Source organism: Silurus meridionalis, chromosome 16, assembly GCF_014805685.1.
Source record: "Silurus meridionalis isolate SWU-2019-XX chromosome 16, ASM1480568v1, whole genome shotgun sequence".
Taxonomy (NCBI): Eukaryota; Metazoa; Chordata; class Actinopteri; order Siluriformes; family Siluridae; genus Silurus; species Silurus meridionalis.
The window spans coordinates 8,376,290-8,402,518 of record NC_060899.1 but is presented as its reverse complement, the minus strand read 5'-3'; the positions used below and the strand labels follow the sequence as shown (position 1 = coordinate 8,402,518).

At 38.0% G+C, this 26,229-nt stretch overlaps 3 protein-coding genes across 5 annotated transcripts in view; 1 reads left to right on the top strand and 2 right to left on the bottom strand.

Moving 5' to 3' along the window:
• Positions 1-5,287: 5,287 nt before the first annotated feature.
• On the bottom strand, positions 5,288-19,160 carry slc17a9b (solute carrier family 17 member 9b). The gene is made up of 13 exons (XM_046869797.1): positions 18,345-19,160; positions 17,250-17,447; positions 16,579-16,718; positions 15,904-16,003; positions 14,683-14,813; positions 13,018-13,114; positions 10,494-10,590; positions 9,623-9,710; positions 9,100-9,134; positions 8,892-9,007; positions 7,887-7,942; positions 7,756-7,785; positions 5,288-7,475 (listed from the first exon to the last, which is right to left on the bottom strand). The coding sequence occupies exons 1-13, from the start codon at positions 18,473-18,475 to the stop codon at positions 7,297-7,299; spliced, it is 1,398 nt and encodes a 465-aa protein (XP_046725753.1). The 5' UTR covers positions 18,476-19,160; the 3' UTR covers positions 5,288-7,296.
• An 842-nt stretch (positions 19,161-20,002) lies between these two features.
• Positions 20,003-22,764, bottom strand: gid8b (GID complex subunit 8 homolog b (S. cerevisiae)). Of its 2 annotated transcripts, none has more exons than XM_046869798.1 (5): positions 22,638-22,764; positions 21,994-22,121; positions 21,694-21,890; positions 21,013-21,210; positions 20,003-20,238 (listed from the first exon to the last, which is right to left on the bottom strand). In XM_046869798.1, exons 1-5 carry the CDS (start codon positions 22,760-22,762, stop codon positions 20,065-20,067), a joined length of 822 nt encoding a protein of 273 aa, XP_046725754.1. In that variant the 5' UTR covers positions 22,763-22,764; the 3' UTR covers positions 20,003-20,064. The 2 variants fall into 2 exon arrangements, with proteins under 2 accessions (XP_046725754.1, XP_046725756.1); XM_046869800.1 differs by lacking the exon at positions 22,638-22,764 and adding an exon at positions 22,418-22,557.
• A 3,275-nt stretch (positions 22,765-26,039) lies between these two features.
• The window catches only part of dnajc5ab (DnaJ (Hsp40) homolog, subfamily C, member 5ab), a 22,328-nt gene continuing 22,138 nt past the window's right edge, over positions 26,040-26,229 (top strand). Inside the window, exon 1 of one of the 2 annotated variants that reach the window (XM_046869884.1) lies at positions 26,040-26,214. The gene's annotated coding sequence lies outside the window, so the exon portion shown is untranslated. The remainder of the gene's footprint in view (positions 26,215-26,229) is intronic. The other variant, XM_046869883.1, reaches the window with a different exon arrangement.

Sequence of the window (26,229 nt, the reverse complement as noted above, 5' to 3'; positions counted from 1 at the left end):
TCAGACATTGCTGCTGCTGACTAAGCATTTGCTGGTCTTTTCATCGGTTTATAGTCTTCTGAGATTAGTTTTTATTTTTATAAAGTTGAATTTTATAAATAAAAGTAAAAGTATTATTATTTAATTATACTAAAAGAGTTATGCTAATAAGGCTATAGTATGGTTACAGAGATGGATCAGACTGGATAGGAGTAATGGTTACAGTAATTGAGACTTACTGTGCTTCCAGTGTTTAATGACAGCAAATATTTAACGACAATATTAATATATTACACTAAATATGACAAAAGAAAATGGATCATTATCAACAGAATGAATTGCAATGTTCTTATAAGCAAATCATAAGAAAATTAACAAATAATTAAAAATAACAGTAAAAAAAAATAATAATAATCAAAGCTAAACTCTGGCTCACATTAAGTTTTAGTAATTTCGTTGTTCTGCTTTGTTATAGATGTGTGTTTATGGGCCTTTTCTTTCTATCAACAATGTGTATATCTGCTGACAGCGCTTTAGTGTAACGTGCGCAGGTGTGAATCCTGTCCCGGAGGGGTCCATTAAAATGGTGCCCCACTCTGCCTGAGCCACAGGACTTTATCTTTAACACTGGCCATATGCTTAAAAGGAGGCCGGCAGCTGACCAAGTTTAATTGATGGAAATCAACATATCTGGCCTGTATGTTTGTGTGAGTGTGTGAGTGTGTGTGTGTGTGTGTGTGTGTGTGTGTGTGTGTGTGTGTGTGTGTGTGTGTAGGAAAAGTAAATGATTAGTAATCAGCAGGCCCACTGATTTACATTAAGAGTTTAAACCAAAATGTTGTGTATTAACAGAGTAAACCTTTTTCACAAGGGACCAAATTAGACCACATCAAAATACCTGAGAGCCACTCAACAAAATATTATTGAAAGAAAAAAAAGAATTGTGCAGCAGAGTTTCACCTGACAGCTGCGGTTTTGACATGCAGAACGATATTCATACATTTTTACATCTTTCCATGATAAATGACATTGAGCATTTCATTTTAGGACTCTTTCATGTGACTATATTTGGAAGCATCTCCATTTAACAGTTCTGGTAAAGTTCTGCACCCTGTTTACTCTAATAAATAGTTCCTTTTTCATTACAGCTTCTAGAATGCTTTAGGTTCTCTGCCCTCCTCATCTTCTATATATAATTTTTTTCTCCAATGCCATTGATTTGTTTCATGTCTCTGAATAATCTCTTGAAGTTCCTTTACTTCCACAGCAGCCTCTCGATATGCGAGACACACACATTAGCATACGCATTTCTTTAATGATTTCACAGGTGTAGTCAGAGAAAACCAAAGTCCATTCTCTTTAGCCAATCAACTATAACTTTAAGGTGAACAGAAACAAATGCAGTAAAAGAAAGAAGCTGCTGGCCAACTTACATCTTTTCACGAGCCGCATTTGAGCCCTGAGGGCCAAACTTTGGGCAAGTTGTTATAAAAGAGCAACATTTTTTCTCAAATGCTGTAATGATTTTTCAGCCGTTCAGGTCTATGGTGCTCTGAATTCACAATAAGGAAGAGTCTGATGCAATATTAGTCATTAGTCGGTTTCTCATATAAATATCTCTTGAGTAGAAGGCAGCTAATATTCACGCTGAGTGCACATTACACATGCATTATTGGTAAATGGTATTGTTCATGAGGGTTGGATCAGGATGTCTGGTATTTCCTTCCCTGCACTGTGGATATAATGTTAAATGATGTGTAAGAAATTCATTCCAACAGCCCCGTAATGTTGCACGAGATTGTTTAATTAATATGCTGCTCAGTCGGCAAGAGAGCACCCAGATACGCAGAGAGGACGTTCGCAGAGACGCCGGTGACACACTGACATTGTCATTAGCTTGATGTTAATTAGTAATTAACGGGGCTGTTTCTTTCACACACAACTCCTGTTCCTCTGACAGGCTCTTTACTGCTCCGTCTCACTGGAAACCAATAAAGCAAGTGGGGGTTCAGTGTCTCTGCTATTTTTCGTGCCGACTAATTAAGGGCTTTGCCATCACTTTAAGATTATTTATGGCTATTTAAGGATATATGACACTTCAGAGCCAAGTGTGGATATACAGATTACTCAAACAGTCACATCTTTTGGCTGAAGGAAGCAAACATCCGTTTAGCAAATTTACCAATTCCCAAACAGTGTAGGTGAGTTACTGTGGGAATGCAAAGACTGAATATTGAGACAGCCACATGATTCACTTGTGATCTATAAACACTTGTGATCTTTTTTTTTTTTTTTACATTTTTCATATTATGTTTGACACCTCCCAATTATACATTTTTTTTATTTTATTTTCTGTTTCACATTTTTTCATAGATTAATTATGTATGTGATTTTTACACAAATATTTTCTTATGTCATTAGCATTTCTTATATGCATCTGGATTCCCCCCCATTGTTTAAAGGATCATGTGTATTTACTTGAATTCACACATGATCGTATATTATTCACTTTTGTTATCCGTTTTTTATTTTCTTCCCCCAACATAATTTGACCTAGAGTGTAGCGTGCTTCAGTGAGCCCTCTGGCTTTGTTTGTTTACGAAATCACTTGTGTTGGCATGAAGACCGTGACAGCAGTATGGGCTGGTCTGATGGATCAGAATTAGTGAGCATGTCCATACCAGATGTGAATTCAAACACTTACAATGCACCTTTTAATCCAGATCCTTAACCTTAATATTTCTGTTATTTCTGACATTTTAAATATTAGCTACAGAGTTTATGCACTGATTTCAGTTCTTGTCTGTGCTTCTCTACAGTGCAGTGTTGATAATCTTGTTATAGAGTCTAATATGTCTCAACGACTGTTAAATCTTTTGTTTTCCTTCTCTTTGTCACACACACACCTGTGTCACAAGAAGTCTGGATATTGTCGCCTGTCTGTCAAATCATTTGAACGTTAACAGCTTCCGACTAGTAAGGCCTGGGGAAGTTCTTTTACATAGCAGAAATCATCTAAAGTCAACTCAAGAGGAAGAGACAGTGATAGGGGTAGTGAGAAGACAAAGATGGCAAAGGAGAGCGTGAGAGCGTGTGGTACTTCACATGGTTGTGGTGTACAACAGCTTGCTAGCCCTCTGGGCAGCTGAAGACCTACCTTTCTTTGCTATATTTTGTCCAACATTCTGTCCCTCTCGTATACATTTGCACCTTCTGTTGATTTGTGCTTGTTGTATCTCATCTTATTACTGGCCTCCTGTTCTTAACTTACATAAGAGATTGGAGTGGGTGGATAAGTGAATAATTTCTGGATCTCCTTTTTTACACTGACCCCCCCCAACTCATACTCATCTCATCTCATCAACCTCTTCTATAGTAATTCAATCAGTTTAACTCTTATCAAAAATGAGCAAAAAGATCAAGTAACACTTGCCTGGTTCAACACATGGGAGCCTGAGAGGAAAGATTTATTTATTTAGGCTTTTGGAGGATTTTTAGTTCAAATTTCAAGAGCACTGGGGATCACCACAAGCTGCTGTGAGTTCATAGGCAAAACATTTGAAAAACACACAAGCTGGTGTAGAACATGCAAAACTAAAAAGGCCTAAGGATTGAGAGAAAAAAAAGGTGAACTATCAGACTGTTTGTGGTTCTTCAGTAACTGCTTTATCTGGATCTGGGTTGGGGTGTACCTAGAGCGTAGACTGAAAACACTGAGTGTAAATTAGGTTGGGAAGCAGGATCAATTCTGAATCGAAAGCGAGTCAATTGCAAGGCACCACACACACACACACACACACACACACACACACACTCACACACAAGGTGTCTTGTTTCAATTTATCATAGCCATGGTTTATCAACCATGTTTTTCAAGGGAAACCCAGGTGGACACAGAAAACATACACAATTTTAAACAGACAGTAACCCAAGCTCAGGTTTAAACCCAGGAACCCTGTGCCACTGCACCACCCCAAATAGTGATAATAGTGACAACCTGACAATTACATCTATACGTGGGTCATCCCCAGACAGTTGCCACACACAGTTATCTAAAATAGCAATAAGATTGACCTTTTTAGGAACTAAGGAGACAAAACCTGTTCAAGATAAAGACATGGTTAACAATACCTGATGTGAAAAAACTCAAGTGGCCTGCACAGAGCTCCGACCTCAACAGCTTTGACACAGAGCACTGGTATAAAGCAATGACAGTGCCCCATGCCTCATCACCTTCATCAGTGTGTAAGTTCAGTAATGCTTGTGTAGCTAAAGGAGCAGCCACAATCCAAAATTTTGTGAAAAGTCTTCCCAAGAAGAGTTTAGGTTAATACAAAAGCGAATTTTAAGTAGGATTTGCCAGTTGTCCACAAACATTTGTCAATGTTGTGCATTTTACATGGTGCTATGTTCTCCAGTGTGTGGTTGCAAAAGTGTACGTGTTTCAGTAGAGCAGCTTCGTGGTGAGGTCTAGTGATGGATATGAATCATTTTGTTCTCTGTGATTAGCTAGTTCTTGCTAACTTTCACACAATGCAGCTTTAATTGCTCTTTGATGATTAGGATTCCTATGTGCTTTTCAGTAGCTGCTACAAGAAGAGAATAGTGACAATGTGTGACTGTTTAAAAATGTCTAGAACCATTAATTTTTGCATGTTTTCCAAAGAAATTGTCAGCAATTATAATAAAACCAGCAGCCTAATTAAAAAAAAAAATATATATATATATATAGCTTGGAATCATACATGGATCAGAATCTGGTCCTGGTGCCAGTCACTGATTCTCATCTTGGGTTATGACACAGGTTTGCCCACTCCATGTCACCCTGGGCTGCTGATCTCACCTCCCCCTGCCCAGCGTTACGGTAACGGGCAGGGCCATCTGTCTCCATGCTAACCTGAGCGGGTCCCATGAGAGGGGTGACTGACGCCTGGCCTGTGGCACACGCACCCGCTGCCAGCTCACCAGCATGGCACACAGCGGTCTGCCATATGGTGCCACAACATACGTCCAGAGAGGGGGGGGAGAGACCTGCATGTCCGTTCATGCTCACACTGATTGTACATTGTTCTATGGGGTAAGTGCTACATAGGATGTGAAGCTTCTGATATGGCTGAGATGACATCATGCATGTGCCAGGACATGATTGGCTGATTCGCATGCTTTCTTTACGAACTTTTATATGTAGCTGAACTTTTAATGAACTGTTGAGAGAGAAACGTAGCTCTCTACTGCCTCTGTGTGGTGAATATTAAACATTTTACAATTTATTAAGATCACTTGTGAAGAATTCATGCTGAAAAAATACTTTGATAAAATAGAGTTTTATTTTTCGAAAGGGTTTACAAACAGCATGTTCTCTAAAGCAGGAGAATATTGCATTTCTACATTTCTTTATTTCATATATATATATATATATATATATATATATATATATATGTGTGTTTGTATATGTATGTTCAAAGATAATCTCAACATTTTCAGTTTCAGAAAACTGCATTTGATCGGCCAGGATGACGATGCGTTACACAATGCGGATTCAAATCTTCTCACAATATGGACATGAATTAAATGTGTGATAAACTACATTTTACAGGCAAATGGTGGGTCATTATTTTGGACTCCCAAGTATAAGGACAATATTTAATATAAGCAGTAACAAAAGCGCAGTACAAGACATGACAAATAATTTGGCAAAGACAGAAATAGTTACACTGCACGTAGGTTTTGGAAATTCAGCTGAACAAAATTGCAGGCGTATATTACTATTTTGAAAAAGAACAAAAAACTGCATGTGAAATCCTTTGTGAATACAATTAACGTATTTGTGCGCAATCTTCGCTGCAATAAACAATATTGTAAAAATGTTTCGCTTGAAGCTGTTTCTTTATAAGGTGTGAAGTAGCAATAAAGCCTCTATACACTAGCTTATTCAGCATGTCCTATTAAATCACTTAAATAATTATAACTTTTGTATACAAGTCAAATTTAATCTTAATTAAAACGGGTTGACGTATCCAAAAAAGCAATTCACCTGATAATTCATGATTTACATGAATTCATGATTTGCAGGATACGTTTAAAGATCTGCTGCTAACCACAATAATAAATACATTTGATCAGAATACAAAATATACGTATTCTAAACCATTTTTTCATCACTAAAGGAAAGTTACATTCACAGTTCTCACAATAAGAAGTTTCAAATCAATGCGATCCATACACACTTTCTTTCCAACCCATAAACAAATGCACATTTACCAATATTAAGTGGTGGGTATGTACTAGTGGCCAAAAGTTTGAGAGTTTCTCATTCCTAGAGTTCCACTGAAACACAGTTGGACCACTTGGCCAAGACACTTCACTGCCAAAGTGCTCAGCTCTGCACTTCATTTTTTCTTTGCCTACTCTTTGAATGACAAAATCTGCTGAATTCTTGCAAAATTTAAATGACTGTAAACAATAAGAAAAAAGAAAACGGAAATCTTAACATTCTTTTAAATTAACCTGTAAACTGTAACCTCTCTTTCTATCCTAATAGAAGAACCTGTCCCTCTCTCTATCCACCCTGTGCTGTAAGACTAAGTAGAACCGCCCCCATTTTCTCCCCTAGAAACATCAACCCTCATCATTAAGTGCTCAACTTATACATCAACTACCTCACAGAAGCAGCTTGTAAAAGCTTTGGTACTTGATGGGAAAAAAACCAACATAATAAAGCAGGAGATGTACATCATGGAATGTTAAAACATGGGAATGATTAAGGGTTTCATCCAATATTCATAATATACATTTTACAAATTCTCAAGATTGTCTTTGGCCTCTTTATGAAATGAATCGAAAGCGAACGGAAAGCAATGGAAAACACGAAAGGGGAAACCACAATAATTATCACAATGAGATAAGGCCTAAGATTTGTCAAGCCAACCTGCTCAACAACAATTACACAACGAATGATGAAAGGAACAGAAGTCAGTGACTACACAACTTTATACTGATCATGTGCACTCGTTATATTAGATTTTCAATCGTTGTATAGCATTTTACTTTATAATAGACTACAGTTTAGCCAACAATCTTCATGGTTTCAGTAACTTGTCCTCTTATAACTGCGAGACACTCGAGAAAAAAAAGCTAATACTGAAATACTGGTGTTTTCTGGCTTCTCAACATTGAAGGCCAGTGCTGCCAGAATTCACCAAAGGCCTGCTGGGAGGAATGGAAATGATAGTGCAGATTGTCCCCGCAAAGTATGTAGTTTCTCAGTCTGCAGAACCCATCCATCAAAACAATCAGTATTGTTCAGGTTCTGCTTGCTCAGATGTGTATGTTGTGATAGCGCCCCTTCATGGCTTCGATGTCGACCCTGCGTGCCTCGGCATAGGCCAGGAACATTCCTAAACCTAAAAGGTTCACTACGGTGATGAGGGCGAAAACCGACGCCCATGACCCTGTGGTCTCGATTAGATAGCCCGAGAGATACACCATGATCACTCCTGTTGAGACACACACACACACACACACTTCTAAATTACACAGTTACACACACATACACAATTTCCTAACATGTAGTATAGACTGCTGATCCTGTTCACTAAGCTAAATAGGATTTTAATCATTTGATTTAATAATTTGAAATTACATACAAAATCTATACCTTGCTTGTCAGGTTTAATGCAACCCTAGTTCTTTCCAGCTGCTGTCTTTTAACTTAAAAAAAATACAAATTAAAATCAAGCTGATGGGTGAGAGATTTTTCGAATGGCTGAAAATTACCTGAAAATGCACCGCAAGTGTTCATCACACCTAGAACACACAAACAAGCATATTACTTACAACAGCACATGCTTATTTCTATGGACGCTATTATAAACTCTAACAGCTGTGTGAAAGAAGACGGCACATACCAAAAAGAGCACCAGCACATGATGGGGCAAGATCCTGAACATTAACGGATACGCCGCTGAAAGAAAAAAATAAAAAATAAAAAAGGACGCTCTGTCATGCAAACATTAAATAGTAAAACACTCATCTTACAGGCATTATGGTTCATAAAACGAGTTGGCAACTGAATGAAAAAAAGGTTTCATCAATATGTATGTGGGGAAATTTATTTGTATTTAAGTTATGCTACTCCTTTAATTCATCATCTGGGTGCAACGTCCAATTTATGCAAATCAACTGCGTGTGGGTCATGGCTCCAGGGTTGCCAGAGTTTTCTTGAAAGGCATCTGAGACTATTTCTAATAGCATCGTTATAAACTTTTACCTTTAAGCATAGGGAAAAAAAAAAAACAATCAAATCATCAACGGAAAACAAAACGATAAAAGCGAGAGAAAATGTATGAACCTAATCTAAACTATTATATGCTTCTAATTTTATGATACACTATTGTTTGGATTCAATAATACACCTTCCGTCCTGCTTATATTGCACATTATACAGTATTACTTTATATATATATATATATATATATATATATATATATATATATATATATATATAATATATAATAACCAAAAAACATTCATAGGATGTGCTATATATATATATTTATATATATTTAGCACATCCTATTAATGTTTTTTGGTTATTGTTGCATTAAAAATGCATTAAATTCCCTATTTTCAATAGTCAAATTACTGATGAAAAAAAATGATGAAATTGTCAAGGATAAGCAGACAAAGCACCCATCTGCAATAGTTAGAGGTATTCTGAAAAAAATGCAGGCTCCTTTGTCCTCAAAAAAATACTAGATGGACACTACTATTTATTATTGTCATATTTATGCATTTAACACATGCCCATTTTCCAGCTTCATTCAACAAAACTGCGAGTAGAAATGTGACAATGACTGCGGTATACAACTCAACTTTGGATAAGACCCTGATAGTGGAACTATTAGCGTTACCTGTGACTGAAGGTGGTCAGGCCCATAGTAGCAGACACAAAGGCCACAGCCATGGGGAAGGTAGTGGTGCCACACAGAAACAGTGTGAACACACTGGATACACCCATGGAAAAGAACTGAGAAAGAGAGAGAATCAAAAGATACAAATATTATAAGACCATCTCTGGACTATTTCATAAATGTAAATACCAGAGAGTGTGAACCCTACCTGCATCAACTTTCTCACTGAAGCAATATCAAACCCTACAAGGAACACAGACATAAAGTCAAGTCTTGTCTAGTTGGGTTTAATTATCATTCTCTGCATAGCTTCTATACATTGGAATTTGTTTCTCCAGGACTAGAGAAGCAAAAACATACAGAAAAGTGCAGAGAGAGTTCTTTTTTATAGGATGAGACAGGTTTATGAGGCCTTTAAATTCAACATTTACAGCATAGTAAAAGTCAATCAGCATTCAAGCATTATTGAAAAGTCTCTCAGTCACAGTCAGACAACTTGCAAATGTAAAGCTAATTACAAGGCACATTTCTGATGGAATTAAACATAATGGTTATGATTTATACTCATCCTACCAAAAACTATGCAAGTGCGAAAGAGAGAAAGATTGAGAATGAGAGAGAAAGAGAGAAAGATTGAGAGAGAGAGAGAGAGAGAGAGAGAGAGAAAGAAAGCAAGAGCGAGCGAGCAAGTGTGTGTGTGTGTGTGTGTGTGTGTGCATACAACTTCATACCCTGACTGATGAGGTGATCAGACAAGCAGCCACTGAATAGTGAGGAGGGAATAGCCACAAGCCACGGGATCACATTAAATATCCAACCCTGTAGACACACACATTTATAAAAGTTTTAGTTTGGGCTTAAAAAAAAAAAAAAAGAGTCTCCATGTGTCCAAGAGTTCACAGCTTAGCTTCTCCTGAAATCTGAGAACATCTAATTCTCAAATCTTCACAGAACCATGTAACTTACAACATGCAACATTAAGAAACTCAAATCTTAAGCAGTGATATGACAGCACCCTCTGCTGGAATGTGATATAAAACGCACATTTAATATAGGACTGGAAAAATCATCTTTTTTTTTTTTCCGAAATAGAAACTCACCAACAAAATATACTACTGGAGCTGATTGTGATTAAATCTGATCAATAAATTCCACAAGCATATGTTTTTATATAATTATATCAGGTAAAGGAGCAGGTGGGTTTCTATTGTACTGACGTAAGCAAATCAAGAGAAGCGTAAAAGAACATGAATTTACTGTGAATTTTTTTATTCTTTTGTTAAAAATGCTTTTTTTTTCTGTCACAAAAAAAATCTTGCAGTAACGCATTCTGTCATATATATATATATATATATATATATATATATATATATATATATATATATATATATATATACACACACATATACATACATACACATCATACACATACATCGAACACACCATTTTCAGTGCAATTTCCCCATTAAATGTTAGATACAGGCCATTATTTGGAATTGTATAAAAGTGCTGTTACCACACACACACACACACACACACACACACACACACACACACACACACACACACACACACACACACCCTCAGGGCAATATGGTTTACCTTGGAATTTGGAAAGGTGTCCTTGAAAAAAGTTGGCAGCCATGACAACAGGGTGAAGAAGGTGCTAGCAGTGCACAGGTGTGTAATAATGACCGCACTAAGAGAACAGCCACACATACAGAGGTTTTGTGGAGGAGAGAGAGAGAGAGAGAGAGAGAGAGAGAGAGAGAGAGAGAGAGAGAGATTTAATTGATTCAAAACCAAATAAATTATGTCAAGCTTACTTTTATTCACGGTAAATCACTAGTAATGTTTTCGTTCATATCATGAAACTGTGATATCCAAATGTTTCACATCTGATTCAACACTGGGAGATTTTCACTGATAATTTGGTTTAATTTTAATTTATGTTTTATTGTGATTTTCAAAAAATACCAATAGTAACAAGCATTAACCTGCACAGTCAGTGTTTCAATTTAACAAGTGAATAAGTCTGTATGCTGATTAATCTAAAGCTAATACAAGGCCTTTCAATAAAACTGACACATTTGAGAAATATGAGCAAAGAAGGCAGTAAAAATGTGTCCTTATTTTTTAAACGTTTGAACTTTTGTTTATGAAGCTTTTTTTTAGATTTTAAAGTATACAGACATAAAACACAGCAACAGCACCATCTATAGAAGTTTATATTTAAGGACAGTATTTGTTTTAAATAAAATAACTGTGCAGTATATGGCACTGTTTGCTGTTTGCACTATATGCTATAGATGGCACTGTTTTTATTTTTCACCAAGTAACCCAATATTCCTCGGCATTTCAAAATTCAACCACAAAACACTCAAAAATACTTTATATGTTATAGTTAATACTAATATATGTTATATTTAATATATTCTACACACACACAACCCAAATTCCAGAAATGTTCGGTCATTTTTTTAAAAAAATTAAAATTTTAATAAAAAAAAAAACCTTTCAAATTATATGAGCTGATATTTTACTCCCAGTAGAACATAGAGAACATAAATATTTAAACTGAAAAATTATATTTTTATGCTTAGAACGTTCGGCGCATCATTAAAAGATGCCAAAGACAACCAAGAACACTTCAGCAGCTGGAAACCGATATCAGGCAAGAATGGGACCAAATTCCAAAAGAAAAAACTCCAGAAACTCATAACCTCAATGCCCAGACGTCTTTAAACTGTTTTGAAAAGAAGAGGAGATGCTACACCATAGTAAACATGCCCCTGTGCCAACCTTTTTGAGACCTTTAGCACGCATCAAAATTGAAATGAGCTCATTTTGTGCATAAAAGTGTAAAACTTCTCAGTTTACATTTACAGCATTTAGCAGACGCCCTTATCCAGAGTGACGTACAAAAGTGCTTTGAGTCTCTAGCAATAAATAAATCTACACTGGTACACAAGATTACAAACTTCATATAAATATAACTCTTGAATTCTACAAGGCAAACTTGGAAAGTGCTTATTTAAGTGTTTCAGGAAGTTGAAACATATGTTCTCTATAGTCTATTGTAAACAAAATATTGGCTCATGTGATTTGGTTTTGATTTTTATTCAAATTTAAAAAACGTCCGAATATTTCCGGAATATTCGGGTTCGTGTGTGTGTGTGTGTGTGTGTGTGTGTGTGTATATGTATATATATATATATATATATATATATATATATATATATATATATATATATATATATATATAGATAGATAGATAGATAGATAGATAGATAGATAGATAGATAGATAGATAGATAGATAGATAGATAGATAGATAGAAGATAGATACACAAACACACACACACACAGTGGAATCTCGGTTTACGAACGCCCTGCTTTAAGTACGTTTTGTTATAACAAGTATAATTATAAAATTTTGTCTTGTTATACGTATAAAGCTTTGTTATATGAACATCACGCGTTGGTTCTTTGCGCACGCTTCCTAACTCAGCAACAACAGCCAAGAAGTTTCATTAGATCGGGTTTTAGTAAAAGTTAAATAGAAGTGGGTCAAAAACTGTAAGTGATTAAAAACACCTAGACTAAGTGAAGATAGTGAAAGCCTTCCCAGCAGTAACCCTTCACTCCGCCAAACTTAGATTTGATTTTCAGTTGCGGTGGGATTTCATGTTCAGTAAGATATAGACCACCGTTACTCTGTCAAGAAAGAATGGTTTACCAAGTTGTGCAAAAAAAAAAAATCATAATCAAGGATCGTTAATAAAGTTGCAATACTGATATAATGTTAATTCTGCATATTTTAAGAACAACCAATCCGTGATCTCTTGCCCAGCTCAAGCCTTTAAGACAAATGGATAATTACCATCTGTATCTAATGGAGCAGTGTGTTAGCATAGCTAATGTAAATTTTGCAGAAGGGATTTTTATTGCTCAGGGTCATAAGTAAATAGACACAAGGTGGAAAACAACCAGGCATTTATGTCATTACAGACGCTTATGTTTGGCTTTTAAATGACTGAACTTCACTCTCTTCTCTCTCTCTCTCTCTCTTTCACTCTCACACACACGCTTCATTTCTCAGTCATTGTGCAGGTTCTTATCTCACCACACAGCTGGTTGCCTGAAGAGACGCAGCCAGTTCCGTCTGGACAGTTTGGACTGAGTTCCAGCGCTGCCCAGTGATTCCAGTGTAATGATGGGGCCTGAACACATACAACAGTATCAATCATTAACCCGTAACCTGACAACTGAAAAAGATTAGATTCAGCTCAAAAATCATATAATTTTAATAAACTGTCTCACCAATAAAAGGCTTAATCCAGGATCTCATCTCAGTACCCACCTGCATGTATTTCATTTACTCGGGTAACTTCTTTATTGACTATTTGTTCTAGTTTAATAGCTACATTTAAAAAAAGGCTGTTTCCTTCATCCACGGCATAGTCTATATGCGCTCTATCCAGGTTAGGGTAGAAATACATATGTTTGTAGACACAGAAGAGATAACCACAGTGTATTTTGTCTGACCCTTATGTTTGTACATAAAACAAAAAGCAGCAGAGTGACATTGGAGCAAAGTAACGTGGATCACACCAATATTTAAAGTAAAGTGTGTACAACACCACATTTTCAAAAACACTTCATGAATAAGGTTTTTTTTTCCTTTTTATTAACTAAATTACTTTTAGGTTGTTCACTGATTTCCTATTTTACTTGGAGAAATAACTTTCCAAACTTCTAATACAATAAAAAGGGTTTTATCGCAGATTTTTACAAAATACATTACAAGCGAAGGGGTCCAGAAAATATCAGGGGAAATGTTATAAAAACAAACAGCATTTCTTTTTTAATACCCTATCAAATATTCTAATTGTGATGTGATACACCTGTCCTAGCATTTCTGCCATTCTTGGAAATGTTTCATCATCTGGCATCATGTCTAGAGCCTCCTGTGATTTTTCCTGGATTTCTTCCACGGTAGTGAAACTTGGTGTCATTAGTCTCAGAATTAAAGGAAGTTCCATGCAGTGAGATCTGTGAAATTCAATGTAATAACCACGCCACATGTCTGCGTTTCTGAGTAAAAACTCTTCGGTTAATGTGTGCAGATGCATTGTGGTGATAAAAATCCAGTTCTGACTGCACTACACCCCTGCACATTTCATTTACTCATGTTTTCCAATATCATTTCAGGCATTGCAATGTAAAAAAAACTTACTTAAATAAAAAAAAATGTGGATTCTGAATCTTCTAGTGCATTGCACAGCCTTTACAACATTCTATTAAAGCTTGTGTAAAGACAAGCTCCTTTTTATTGATTAAGAAACCACATGGGTCATATTTTACAAAAGCATTGTAGCTCTGAGGCAAATTTTTTATTTACATTTTTTTTTTTTTGCTTATAGAAGCAGAAAATTATAGATGCATTAACATTCAAATGTGTCTGAAAGAAAATTCCTTTAAATAAAAATGGTAATATCGTTTATTTAAAAAAAAGACAAATATATAAAAAATACATTGGAATAAATCTGAATGTTGGTAATAGCTCACAACGCAGGTTGTAATGTACTTTACATTATTGTTAACTTTTTGCAATTTCAGACATCATGCTTCCATCATGTCAAATATAAGGAACTGTTTCATAAAATGTTGTTAAAGAACAACTTGTAATTTAATCTTTAAATTTTTATATTTACCCTGTTTAGCTACCATGACCTGATTTGTTAAAGTCTTGTAATTCATCATTTATTCTAGTGTAATCAAACCTTACCTTCTCCTTTGAGCAGGTATTTCCACATACAGTAAGCCCAAAGCAATGACAGAAGGCCTGAGATGTAGAACACACTCTCCCAGCCATACAGGTCCAGCGTGAGTGAGCCTACTCCTCCAATCACCAAAGTCCTGCAAAACATATTTGGTTTAATACAACAGTTCCTCTTTAATAACCAACTTTATTAACCAACTTGTGCATAGTTTTAATTTAAGTTTGCATTATTTTGAACAATTATAAAGGAACAGAAAAATAATGTACACTTCCACCTGACACAGCATTTTACATTATACACTATATGGAGTCATATCATTCCAGTCATATCTGCTTCTTCCCTAAACTGTTACAACAAATTTGGAAGCATTCAGTTGTACTTTGGATGCAGTATCATTTAATTCTCATTTCACTTAAACTAGGAGACCCAAACAGGTTCCATCAATGCAGCTGTGCAAAAAGCCAGCTCCATGAAGATGTGTTTTACATGGGTTGCAGTGGAAGATCTTGAGTGTTGTATTGTAATGAACATCTCTTGGAAAAATTAGAACACTGACTGCACCCCAGGCCTCCTCACACTACATCACTGCATTTAACAATGCCTTTGTGGCTGAATGAGTGCAAACCTCCAAAGCCATGCTCCAAATTCTAGTGAAAAATCTTTCCAGAAAAGTAGAGGTTACTATAACAAGAAATGAGGACCAATTGTGGAATGGAAAGTTCAAAAAGCACAGACGAGTTTTATGATCAGGTGTCCGCAAACTTTTGCTGATATCGTGTTTCAACTATTTATACAAATTGCTTAAAACATTATTAAAGTAATCTAGAAAACGTAGCAAAATTACTATGATGGATTCATCTACATATTCCTTTAATGTATAAAAGACCTTTCCTAAACAACAAACATTTGATTTCTTCACAAGATGTTGCATCAGCTAGATAGAGTAATCCTTTCATTGTATAACCCTGTTAAACAAATTACACACGGAAGGTAAAAAGTTTGCTTTAATTAAATGATTCGAATGTCTCGAATCGTGTTATACCATGTGTGTATTTGCTTATTGGCTAATTCAAAGATAAACATACTCCACCCCTTATCTTAAAAGCAAATTTAAGTCAGTGTCAGCTATATGTAGTATAAAAATTGTTTTAGATGGGTTAGTTACTACACCGAAAAACTAGCATGTATTGCTAATTGTAGTGTAAATGGCATCCTATATGACTCACCCCAAATACGAGCCACTCCCTACAGTGCTCATGAGGAAACCGCGCTCGCTTTCCACCACTTTCTGGGAGCACAGACTAGCCAAAGACGGGTAGTGAACACCTGGAGAAGAGACAGGAATAACATGAACAGAGATTTAGGAGACTGCATTAACTCCTGAGTCCAAAGTGCTAGTCCAGATGCTTAATGTGTTCACTGACAACAAAAATCAATCAAATGCGAGCGAGCAACTGGAGCCACAATACTTGCATAGCAAAGACATAAAACATAAAATGCAGTCTATAAAATGCATTTAATGCCTACTTCTTCCAGCCTCAGACAACGGTAACACTGATGCATTCTCAGGGAACGAAGGAAATAAAGCAATCTTACTCATTAATGCCCCAAAAGCAACCCTGTTTTACAGACAAAATGATTTGCAGGGCAATCTTCTGTTGTTGACTGACAACTGGTCATTTTGATTAGACGCCATTTGATTTTATTATACTTTTCTAAGCTGTGAAGAATTAACGCTTCTGATAACAGAGATCGCAAATAAAGCTTACACTCTGCTGAGTGCAAATTTAAAGCCACTGCACCTCCGTGACTTTGAGGAGCCAAATTAGATGTCCAACTTTCCCTGAAGACATTAAAATGATTCTTAAAAAATTTTAAGTATCTGTGGTGGAATCACTCACCCTGCAGGAGGCCCATGAGGAAGCGGGACACGGTCATGGAGACGATAGGCTGGGAGCAGAAGTGGGCCAGGATGGGCGTAAATGCTGTCATGGCTCCCCATGCTGTAGCAGACAGCAACATCACTTTTTCTCCTCCCACCCTATTTAAAACAACACAAACAAGAGCCATGAACTCTAAGCAGCAAGAGTTACTGGATGTTGGAAATCTACACACAGTCCTGGAAATGACTGAAATTGGAATAAATCCTACTTAAGACTTATGCACTGTTACAAGGATTGATGCAACATTACACAAAATATTAGATTAAATATATGTGTTTACGCCATCCGATATACATTTCTATTTAGAGAGCCGTGTCAAATTCTGCTTAAATCTATAAAGCTATAAAATCTGTCATTTATTCTTCAAAATAATGACTGTATGCAAGAATACAAGACTTATTTTTTTGTGCAAATTTTTTAATAGCTTGGAGTAGCTTTTTCCAGACCCTATTTTGCATGAACATGTAAATCAGGCTGACATCATGTCACCAAGCAGTGAGCCAGATCGGTTTCTGTGTCACATAATGTCACACTTTCCTCATGGTCACCCCAAAGTTTAAATAGTTCTCATTCAGACTTTGGACTTACATGGGGGAGAAAAAAAAAGCGGTTCCCCCCACTATGCTGACCTGTCACTGATGTAGCCTCCGAGGACCTGAGTGAAGCAGTAGCCCCAGAAGAAGCTGCCAAGCACCATGCCTGACTCCCTCTTGGACCAGCCAAAGCGCTCTGCCATGCTCACGGAGCAGATAGGCATGGCTACACGAGCGCAGTACAGCAGACACGTCCCCAACAGCAGCACCGCCGTCCATATCCGCGCTACCGGCCTGTACAGAGAGAACAGGATGAGGATCGGTACTGTGGCAGGATCAGGAATCTAAGGAATCTGATATTTCCTGTGGCACATATTTCAAAAATATTGTCACTGATTGCTTGTCATTTTAAACTACACCTTAGGTTTGTGTATTGGACTGAGACACTACTGAACACTAGAGAGAGATAAATATAAGTTTTAAAAGTCATGCCTTCTAATGTGTCTTTTTTTTATTACAATTCAATGCAGTTACCAGTAGTCACTTTAAATATACTATAAGATATGCCTTTATTTCTTTACAGGCTCAACTATGATTATGATATTGCACTTTTAGATTTACACACCTGTCCAAAAGACTCTGCTCCAAACTGCATTTTATTTTCAGGCAGGCTTCAGTTTCACAAAAACTGAGCCACCTGGCCTCAGGAATACAATTTTATATATTCAAACTCTAACATACATGCACTATTATATATCAATAAATGGTATTTGTGTTTTTTGTGTTTTATTCTGTGGGAATCTACTTCTCCCCACCTCACAGACCTGCCATGATGCCACACAAGTGTGCAAGTTGTGTGAGTTGTAGTATATCGACAGAAACTTTAGACAAGATGAGTAATAACATTCTATATATTATTTTATTCGATATGCTTTGTGTAAAACAAATTTTCGTTGTAATAAATTACTAAGTTGATGTGTTTGTAAGGGAGTTCTTCTCAACACTTTGTCTCCTTCAGAGCAGAAACTGTTACAATCCCAAACCGGCACATTTGACACAAAGTACACTAAAAGCGTCCCATAATCATTAATCATACCAAACCCTATCCAGGGAACCTAAATAGGGAGAAATTGATCAAATTGGGACTGAAGCACCAAATCAGCGAGCGCACTCATTCAATGTCTCACTCACCTGGACCAGTTCTGATTTGACTCGGTCCACTTTTTCTGATGTACAACTCCTTCGAAATTGTCCACCGCACTGTCTTTATCACCGGCCAGGTCTGGACTGGAGTTCTTGCCATGTTTTTGTAGAATTGCCATTCAACAAGAAGTTCGCTTCGCTTTCTTCTGGACGTCCCTTTTCCTCCTTGAGGTCTTGCCGAATTTAGTTGGTCGGTGCGACAAGACAAAAAGGCGTTAAAGTAGTCTCCCTCTTAGATCGCAGGAACATCATCTCTAAAGGGTTGATCAGCCTCTTGAGTCGTGAACCGCAAAAAAAAAAAAATAGAAACACACACACACACACACACACACACTTGGGCTAATTTCGTTTTGCCCCCTGAGATGTCCAAAGCGTTACTCTCGCTTTTCCTGGTTACTGATAATCCACGTGTCAGCGGGTTTTTTTCTCGCTCTCTCTTTCAGCCACGCAGTCACTCCAGCCCTTAAACCAGGAAGTAACGTGACTCAGCCCCTTTTGACCAAAACAACCAAACCGCTCAAAATCTCTGAGTAACCAATAGCCGTATGTTTTACTCTGTTTCATTGCAACACTCCGACTTTGTTCCTTCCTCGAATGACTTGAGGATGTCAAAAAATCATCTCGATCGACAAGATCACCTTTCACTTCACGACAGCGCAGAGAACAGACCCATGTGTTTTAAAGCTAAATAACAGCAGGTCGCTGCCGGATGTGCTGCATTGGCGGTGTCCATGTCCTGGAGGTTGTGTTGCTGCTGATCAGCATCATACAAGCCATCTGTGGTTCTTTCCTTATCGTCCTAACGTGATTAGCTCTCATCTGCATTGCCTTGCCCTGTAGGATCTAAAGCTAAAGTATAATACTAACAATAACCACAAATATAGAGGAACTTGTCAGCTGGACTTCTATGTGGTTAGGTCGAAATGTTTCACTACCCATCTGAGAAGCTTCCACAGACTAAACCTAACCAAATAGAAGTCCAATTGACATTACTTCAAGATAACAACACCTGGATGACTGAGAATCTTTAGACACACACAAGAACTTAAAAAAGTATTTAATATCTATGTAAAGCATCGGAGATCTTAGTGAACTCTAAAAAATAATAATAATAATCATACCATGTGAACAGGGTAAGCAGAAGACATCATAATGAACATGAGAATCTTCACAAAGCAAATGGTCCTCTATAATACTAATACATTTTACAAAATCGTTCGCGATAATTACAGTCCTTTACAGTCCTGTTTCATCTGTCCTGTTGAAATGTTTCACACGAGAGTGGACACATCCACAGATGAGGTAGGAAAACCTGTATGTTACACATAACCGAGCACAATGATCTGGCATTAGATCCAGAGAACAATCTACATTTCTGAATGTTTGTTGACAAAGCAGACAGAACAGAGGTTCTTGTTCAAAACACAATGGCTTAAAGTCAATTCAATTCAAAACAAATAGCATTGTCCTCCGTATTTAAAAACTTTCCCGTTTTGGCCATAGATTTAAAATACAAACATTTCCATTTGCACAACCCATTTAATGCAAAAAAGTCTCTGATAAGCAATATCAATTTTAAGTATGTTTAACAAAAACAAAACAATCAGTCACTGACTGAATATAAATAGTGAAAGTGGAGGCAAAAAAAAAAAAAAAAGTCAATTTTATTTCCCACACCGGTAACACTGAGCAGCTCTTGTTTTCCTCTCTATTTGGGGTCCTCGATTGTGCCCTTGCTCAGATCAGTCATTTTAGGGTACTTGACCTTCTTCTGGTCCAGTTCATTCTGAGCCCACAACAGAAGTTTTAGGAGTTTTGCCAGTTTGGGTGTCGACTCTCGGTTCTCGTAATCTAGGACTGCTTGGTTTACTTCACTCCATACCTGTTAATACACACAAGTAGAGAAATCAGTGATTTCTTTCAAAGAAAAAGATTTCAAATCCCAGCAGAAACACATAAGAGTATGTGCACACTTAAAATGTCGTCAAGCAGAAGACTAAAAAGAAACTAAGAAAACAGCAATAATCGATTGTTGGTTTGTTTGTTTGACTTGTATTGCCGTTTATTTAAGGGCGTGTGCGCTTAAATTCTTTTGGCTTCGCCCATCAGGGTTCGCCACAGCGGATCATCCGTATTCATGATCCGCATGTTCGATTTGGCACGTTTTTACGCTGGATGCCCTTCCTAACGCAACCCTCCCCTTTTTATCCGGGCTTGGGACCTTGCACTGGCTTGTGCAACCCTAATGGCTGCGGTTGGTTCCCTGACCTGGAATCAAACCCGGGCCGCAGCGGTGAGAGCGCCGCATCCTAACCACTAGACCAGTGTGTGTGCGCTTAAATAATTGTATTTCTTTTTATTAAAAATGCATTTAAAAAAAATTATATTTAATCACAGCCTTGCCAGGAGGTCTCAAACCAGGGAAGAATTCAACTGCAGAATAAATTCAACAGGCCGGAGAGAAATACATTTATTTAGCAAAAAAATTAAAATTAAATGCTAATGGACATCATGTGTACAGAATTGTTTTGGCTATTTATACAAGTATTTATTGGAGAGATTCGTTGCTTTTCTACACGTTGCATAGGATCTGCGCTTATTTATAATCATGGAAAAGATTAAACCAAAGATTTTAAGTACATTTTTTAAACGTCACCTTCTGTCTCTGCATCATGTTGAGGAGATCTCCAAACGGTGACTCCTCGGGGTTATCGAAGGCCAGCAGTGCCAGCGTACGCTCCATCTCAGACAGACACTCTCTGCTCTCCTCGCCCTGCTCGGCCAGCTGTGTCTGTGCAAACTCCAGTGCCGCCTCGGTTTCCCGCAGCCGAATTAACTCGATCAGGTGCTGCTGCTGCACACGGGAACAGACAACAGAACAGAAGGTGGTGTTTTCATTTTTACGCATACACACGCACAGTCCACGTCTTAGAATGTGTAAACGAAACGATTACTAAAACCCAATCAGCCATAACATTAAAACCACTGAGAGGTGATGTAACATTTGATGATCGCAAAACAGCAGCACCTGTCAAGGGGTGGGATACAAAAGCTAGCATATGAACGGTCAGTTCTTGAAGTTGACGTGCTGGAAGCAGGAAAAAGCAGCAAGGATCTGAGTAACGTTGATGTGGAAGCCAGAGATGTTTTGCCAAAACCAGAGGGGCCAACACATTATCAGGGTGAGGGGTTTTAATGTTATGGCTTATTGGTGTGTATTAGTTTTACTGTTATTGGCATTTTGGATGCCTATCTATAGTGATTTCATTGTAAAAGCAGTGTCATTAGTGAAAGTCTGAAGATAAGATTAGCCCTCCCATTTATTTATTTTTTTAACCTGGAGATGGAAGTACAGGTAGCGATTAGTATCAAGAAGCTCAGGATGCAGATTGTTAATCAGTGCGATGGCCTCCTGAATCTGGCCCTTCAGAATCATCTCCCTGATCTTTATCCTCTCATCTAGTGAGTCCAGGTCAACACTTGGCTCGATTCCTGATTCCAGTCTGAACTTCTCTGCTGCCTCCTTAAAACCCTCTAGAGCAGAAAAGAACAAACACGAGTTAAAATGTACAGGGGCCGAGCTATTCAGAATCAACCAACAGCAAATGATCAAAAATAAACAAAAATAACCAAGTACCTGTCACCAGATAATTCATAATAAGTCGATTCATGTCTGCCCGCTGAACGTGGACGTTGTTGAGCTTTTCCATCCATTCCTCTCGAGTTATGTCCTCAGGCTTTTCAGCATAACTCATCATTGGGGGTCTTGAAAAATAAATAAATACAACAGGGGATCTGGTTCATAAAATTACTTGCTGCCTTCTGCTCAAGATCTAGAGAGACATTTAGTTAGAACAGAGATATGAAATTTTTTTCCCCCACAACAGACAAGGCTGTAAGATTTCCTAGAAGTAATAGGTATACCTTATTATATTACATTACATTATACCTGATTATAAGTACCATCCTAATAATATAACAATCACAATACTGGAAACAATAAAACACACACAAAATTAAAAAGAAACTGATCGTTCTAAAAGAAGGAAGGAAGGAAGTACTGTGGTTGGATTTAGTAATCCAATGAGAAGACACAATTAAGGATTGAGGCCCAGACCACAACACTGGAGCCTCCACAGGCAAACGCAAGCGTCTTCTCTCGCCTGATCCGATTATCACTAACTGTACACTTCTAATCCACAGAAACCCCGAACATTTCTCATGCTATTAATACGATCTCGCATAAATCGTGTTACAGTAGGGAATGTCACTTAAATATACCTGATCCTGTGACTGCTGATCTGCAGCTGGTAGTGCAGGCGAGCAGGGCCGCGGAGCATTTGATCTCGCGTGACTTTGTGACACACGAGATCCCGCGTGTTGCCAGATTCTTCAAAATCGCGCATAAAGTTTCCTTTCACAGTAGTATGGTGTAGTCTACGTGCTCCTACTAAAATGTTATACTTCTGCGACGCTATAATGTTGGGTGTGTGTTTTGAGTGTATGATGTTGAGAGTCTGAAACAAGTTGTATATATTGTCTTTATAAGACAATATTTTAATAGGAACGCATTCTGAGATTGAAAATCATGCAGAAAGCAGCCAAAAGCTTCAGTTCATGTTAATATCATTCATTAGAAATGGGGAAAATGTGATATTGACTGTGGTATGGCTGTTAGTGGCAGATGAGCTGGTTTGAATATTTCAGAAACTCCTGATCTACTGAGAATTTGAGAGTCTCTAGTGTACACACACACACACACACACAAAACTAAAAATAAAGTAAGCATCAGCCAGGAACACCTTGTAGATGGAATAGGAAGAGGAATAGGGCCAGGATGGTTTGAACTGACATGAATGCTACAGAAAAGCAAATTAATTGAAAAGAAAAGAACACACAACACACCGAACATTGATGTGGATGGCTCACAATAGGAGAGGAGCACATCAGGGTCCACTTTTATCAGTCAGGGACAGGAATCTAAGGCTACACTGGTCACTGAAACTGGGGGGGGGGGAATCAGCCATGATACAGAGCAAAGGGGGTTAAGGGTCTTGCTCAAGGGCCCATAGTGGGATATAGGTCCTTAGAAGTTTAAGTAACTTCTTCAAAATGGCCTGTATCTCATGAGCAGCTGATTTATGAGTCAGGTTAAAAACAAAGTCAAGCAAAACGGTTTAAGTGTTTCAGGAAGCGGTAGGTCTTCACCCTGTCGCTTGAAGATAGCCGGTGACTCCCCTGATCGGATATGTAGGAGAAGTTCATTCCATCACCTCTGTGCCAGAACAGAGAAGAGCCTTGAAGTATACTTAACTCTTACCATGAGAGAAGGTGGGACCAGTCGAGCAGTGATAGATGATCTCAGGAAGCGAGGTGCAGTGCGAGGAGTGATGAGGTCTCTGAGGCGAAAAGATGTTGGTCCATTTTTGGCTTTTTTTCTAGGCAAGCATCTGTGGTGTGTTAGCAACATGTGATGAAAAGGACAGATGATTGTCTATGGTTACCCCAAGGTTGCAAGCTGTGACTGAAAGGCAAATCTGAGAGTTTTGTATAGTTATTCTGAAATCCTGACCTGGAGATTAATCACCTAGGATGACCAACAATTCAGTTTTGTCTATTCTGGATAGTCGAAATAGTCAGACAGACAGATGGATACAACTTTATTGTCATTGCATACTACAGGTACATGCAGTTTAACATCAAACAGAAGTGCTAATAGTAGCATTGTGCAGTATAAGCAATGTGATTATAGATTAACTTTTACATATGTACAGTACAGACCAAAAGTTTGGACACACCTTCTCATTCAAAGAGTTTTCTTTATTTTCATGACTATGAAAATTGTAGAGTCACACTGAAGGCATCAAAACTATGAATTAACACATGTGGAATTATATACATAACAAAAAAGTGTGAAACAACTGAAAATATGTCATATTGTAGGTTCTTCAAAGTAGCCACCTTTTGCTTTGTATACTGCTTTGCACACTATTGGCATTCTCTTGATGAGCTTCAAGAGGTAGTCACCTGAAATGGTTTTCACTTCACAGGTGTGCCCTGTCAGGTTTAATAAGTGTGATTTCTTGCCTTATAAATGGGGTTGGGACTATCAGTTGTGTTGTGCAGAAGTCAGGTGGATACACAGCTGATAGTCCTACTGAATAGACTGTTAAAATTTGTATTATGGCAAGAAAAAAGCAGCTAAGTACAGAAAAACGAGTGGCCATCATTACTTTAAGAAATGAAGGTCAGTCAATCTGAAAAATTGGGAAAACTTTGAAAGTGTCCCCAAGTGCAGTCACAAAAACCATAAAGCGCTACAAAGAAACTGGCTCACATGCGGAACGCCCCAGGAAAGAAAGACCAAGAGTCACCTCTGCTGCGGAGGATAAGTTCATCCATGAGTCACCAGCCTCAGAAATCGCAGCTTAACAGCAGCTCAGATTAGAGACCAGGTCAATGGCAAACAGAGTTCTAGCAGCAGACACATCTCTACAACAACTGTTAAGAGGAGACTGTGTGAATCAGGCCTTCATGGTAGAATATCTGCTAGGAAACCACTGCTAAAGAAAGGCAACAAGCAGAAGAGACTTGTTTGGGCTAAAGAACACAAGGAATGGACATTAGACCAGTGGAAATCTGTGCTTTGGTCTGATGAGTCCAAATTTGAGATCTTTGGTTCCAACCACCGTGTCTTTGTGCGACGCAGAAAAGGTGAACGGATGGACTCTACATGCCTGGTTCCCACCGTGAAGCATGGAGGAGGAGGTGTGATGGTGTGGGGGTGCTTTGCTGGTGACACTGTTGGGGATTTATTTAAAATTTAAGGCATACTAAACCAGCATGGCTACCAAAGCATCTTGCAGCGGCATGCTATTCCATCCGGTTTGCGTTTAGTTGGACCATCATTTATTTTTCAACAGGACAATGACCCCAAACACACCTCCAGGCTGTGTAAGGGCTATTTGACCAAGAAGGAGAGTGATGGGGTTCTGCGCCAGATGACCTGGCCTTCACAGTCACCGGACCTGAACCCAATCGAGATGGTTTAGGGGTGAGCTGGACCGCAGAGTGAAGGCAAAAGGGCCAACAAGTGCTAAGCATCTCTGGGAACTCCTTCAAGACTGTTGGAAGACCATTTCAGGTGACTACCTCTTGAAGCTCATCAAGAGAATGCCGAGAGTGTGCAAAGCAGTAATCAAAGCAAAAGGTGGCTACTTTGAAGAACCAAGAATATGACATTTTTCAGTTGTTTCACACTTTTTGTTATGTATATAATTCCACATGTGTTAATTCATAGTTTTGATGCCTTCATTGTGAATCTACAATTTTCATAGTCATGAAAATAAAGAAAACTCTTTGAATGAGAAGGTGTGTCCAAACTTTTGGTCTGTACTGTACATATCATCTGCATATACACTGTGTATAACCTTTTTACAGTTGTACATACAAGGTACATATCTCACATTGTGAGATTACATATATTGTTCCTTATACACATCATGATTTAATTTCATTTTCTCTAAATATTATTTTTTTACTCTTGATCGTGTGTGTGTGTAGCCTTTGCTTGCACAACAGAAAAAGGACTTTTGTCCTATAAATCTCGTTTGTATTTGGAAATTCAGTGGCGGAACAGGTCACGTGGTGCCTTTCAGAGGCTTTCGGCTTCCCTCGGCGTGTTTCCGCCTCTGACGTCAGTCTCCGAATCCTTCCTCCGAGCGCCGTGAAGCGTTTATAATCTCCGGTGTATATGACTGCTGAATACCGCCTCCTACACACAAACCGAGTTCCCTCAAAGTGTTTCCAGCAGGACACTGACGACCTCTGTATAAATTCACGGACCTATCCTCCAAAGGTAAGGAAAAAGAAA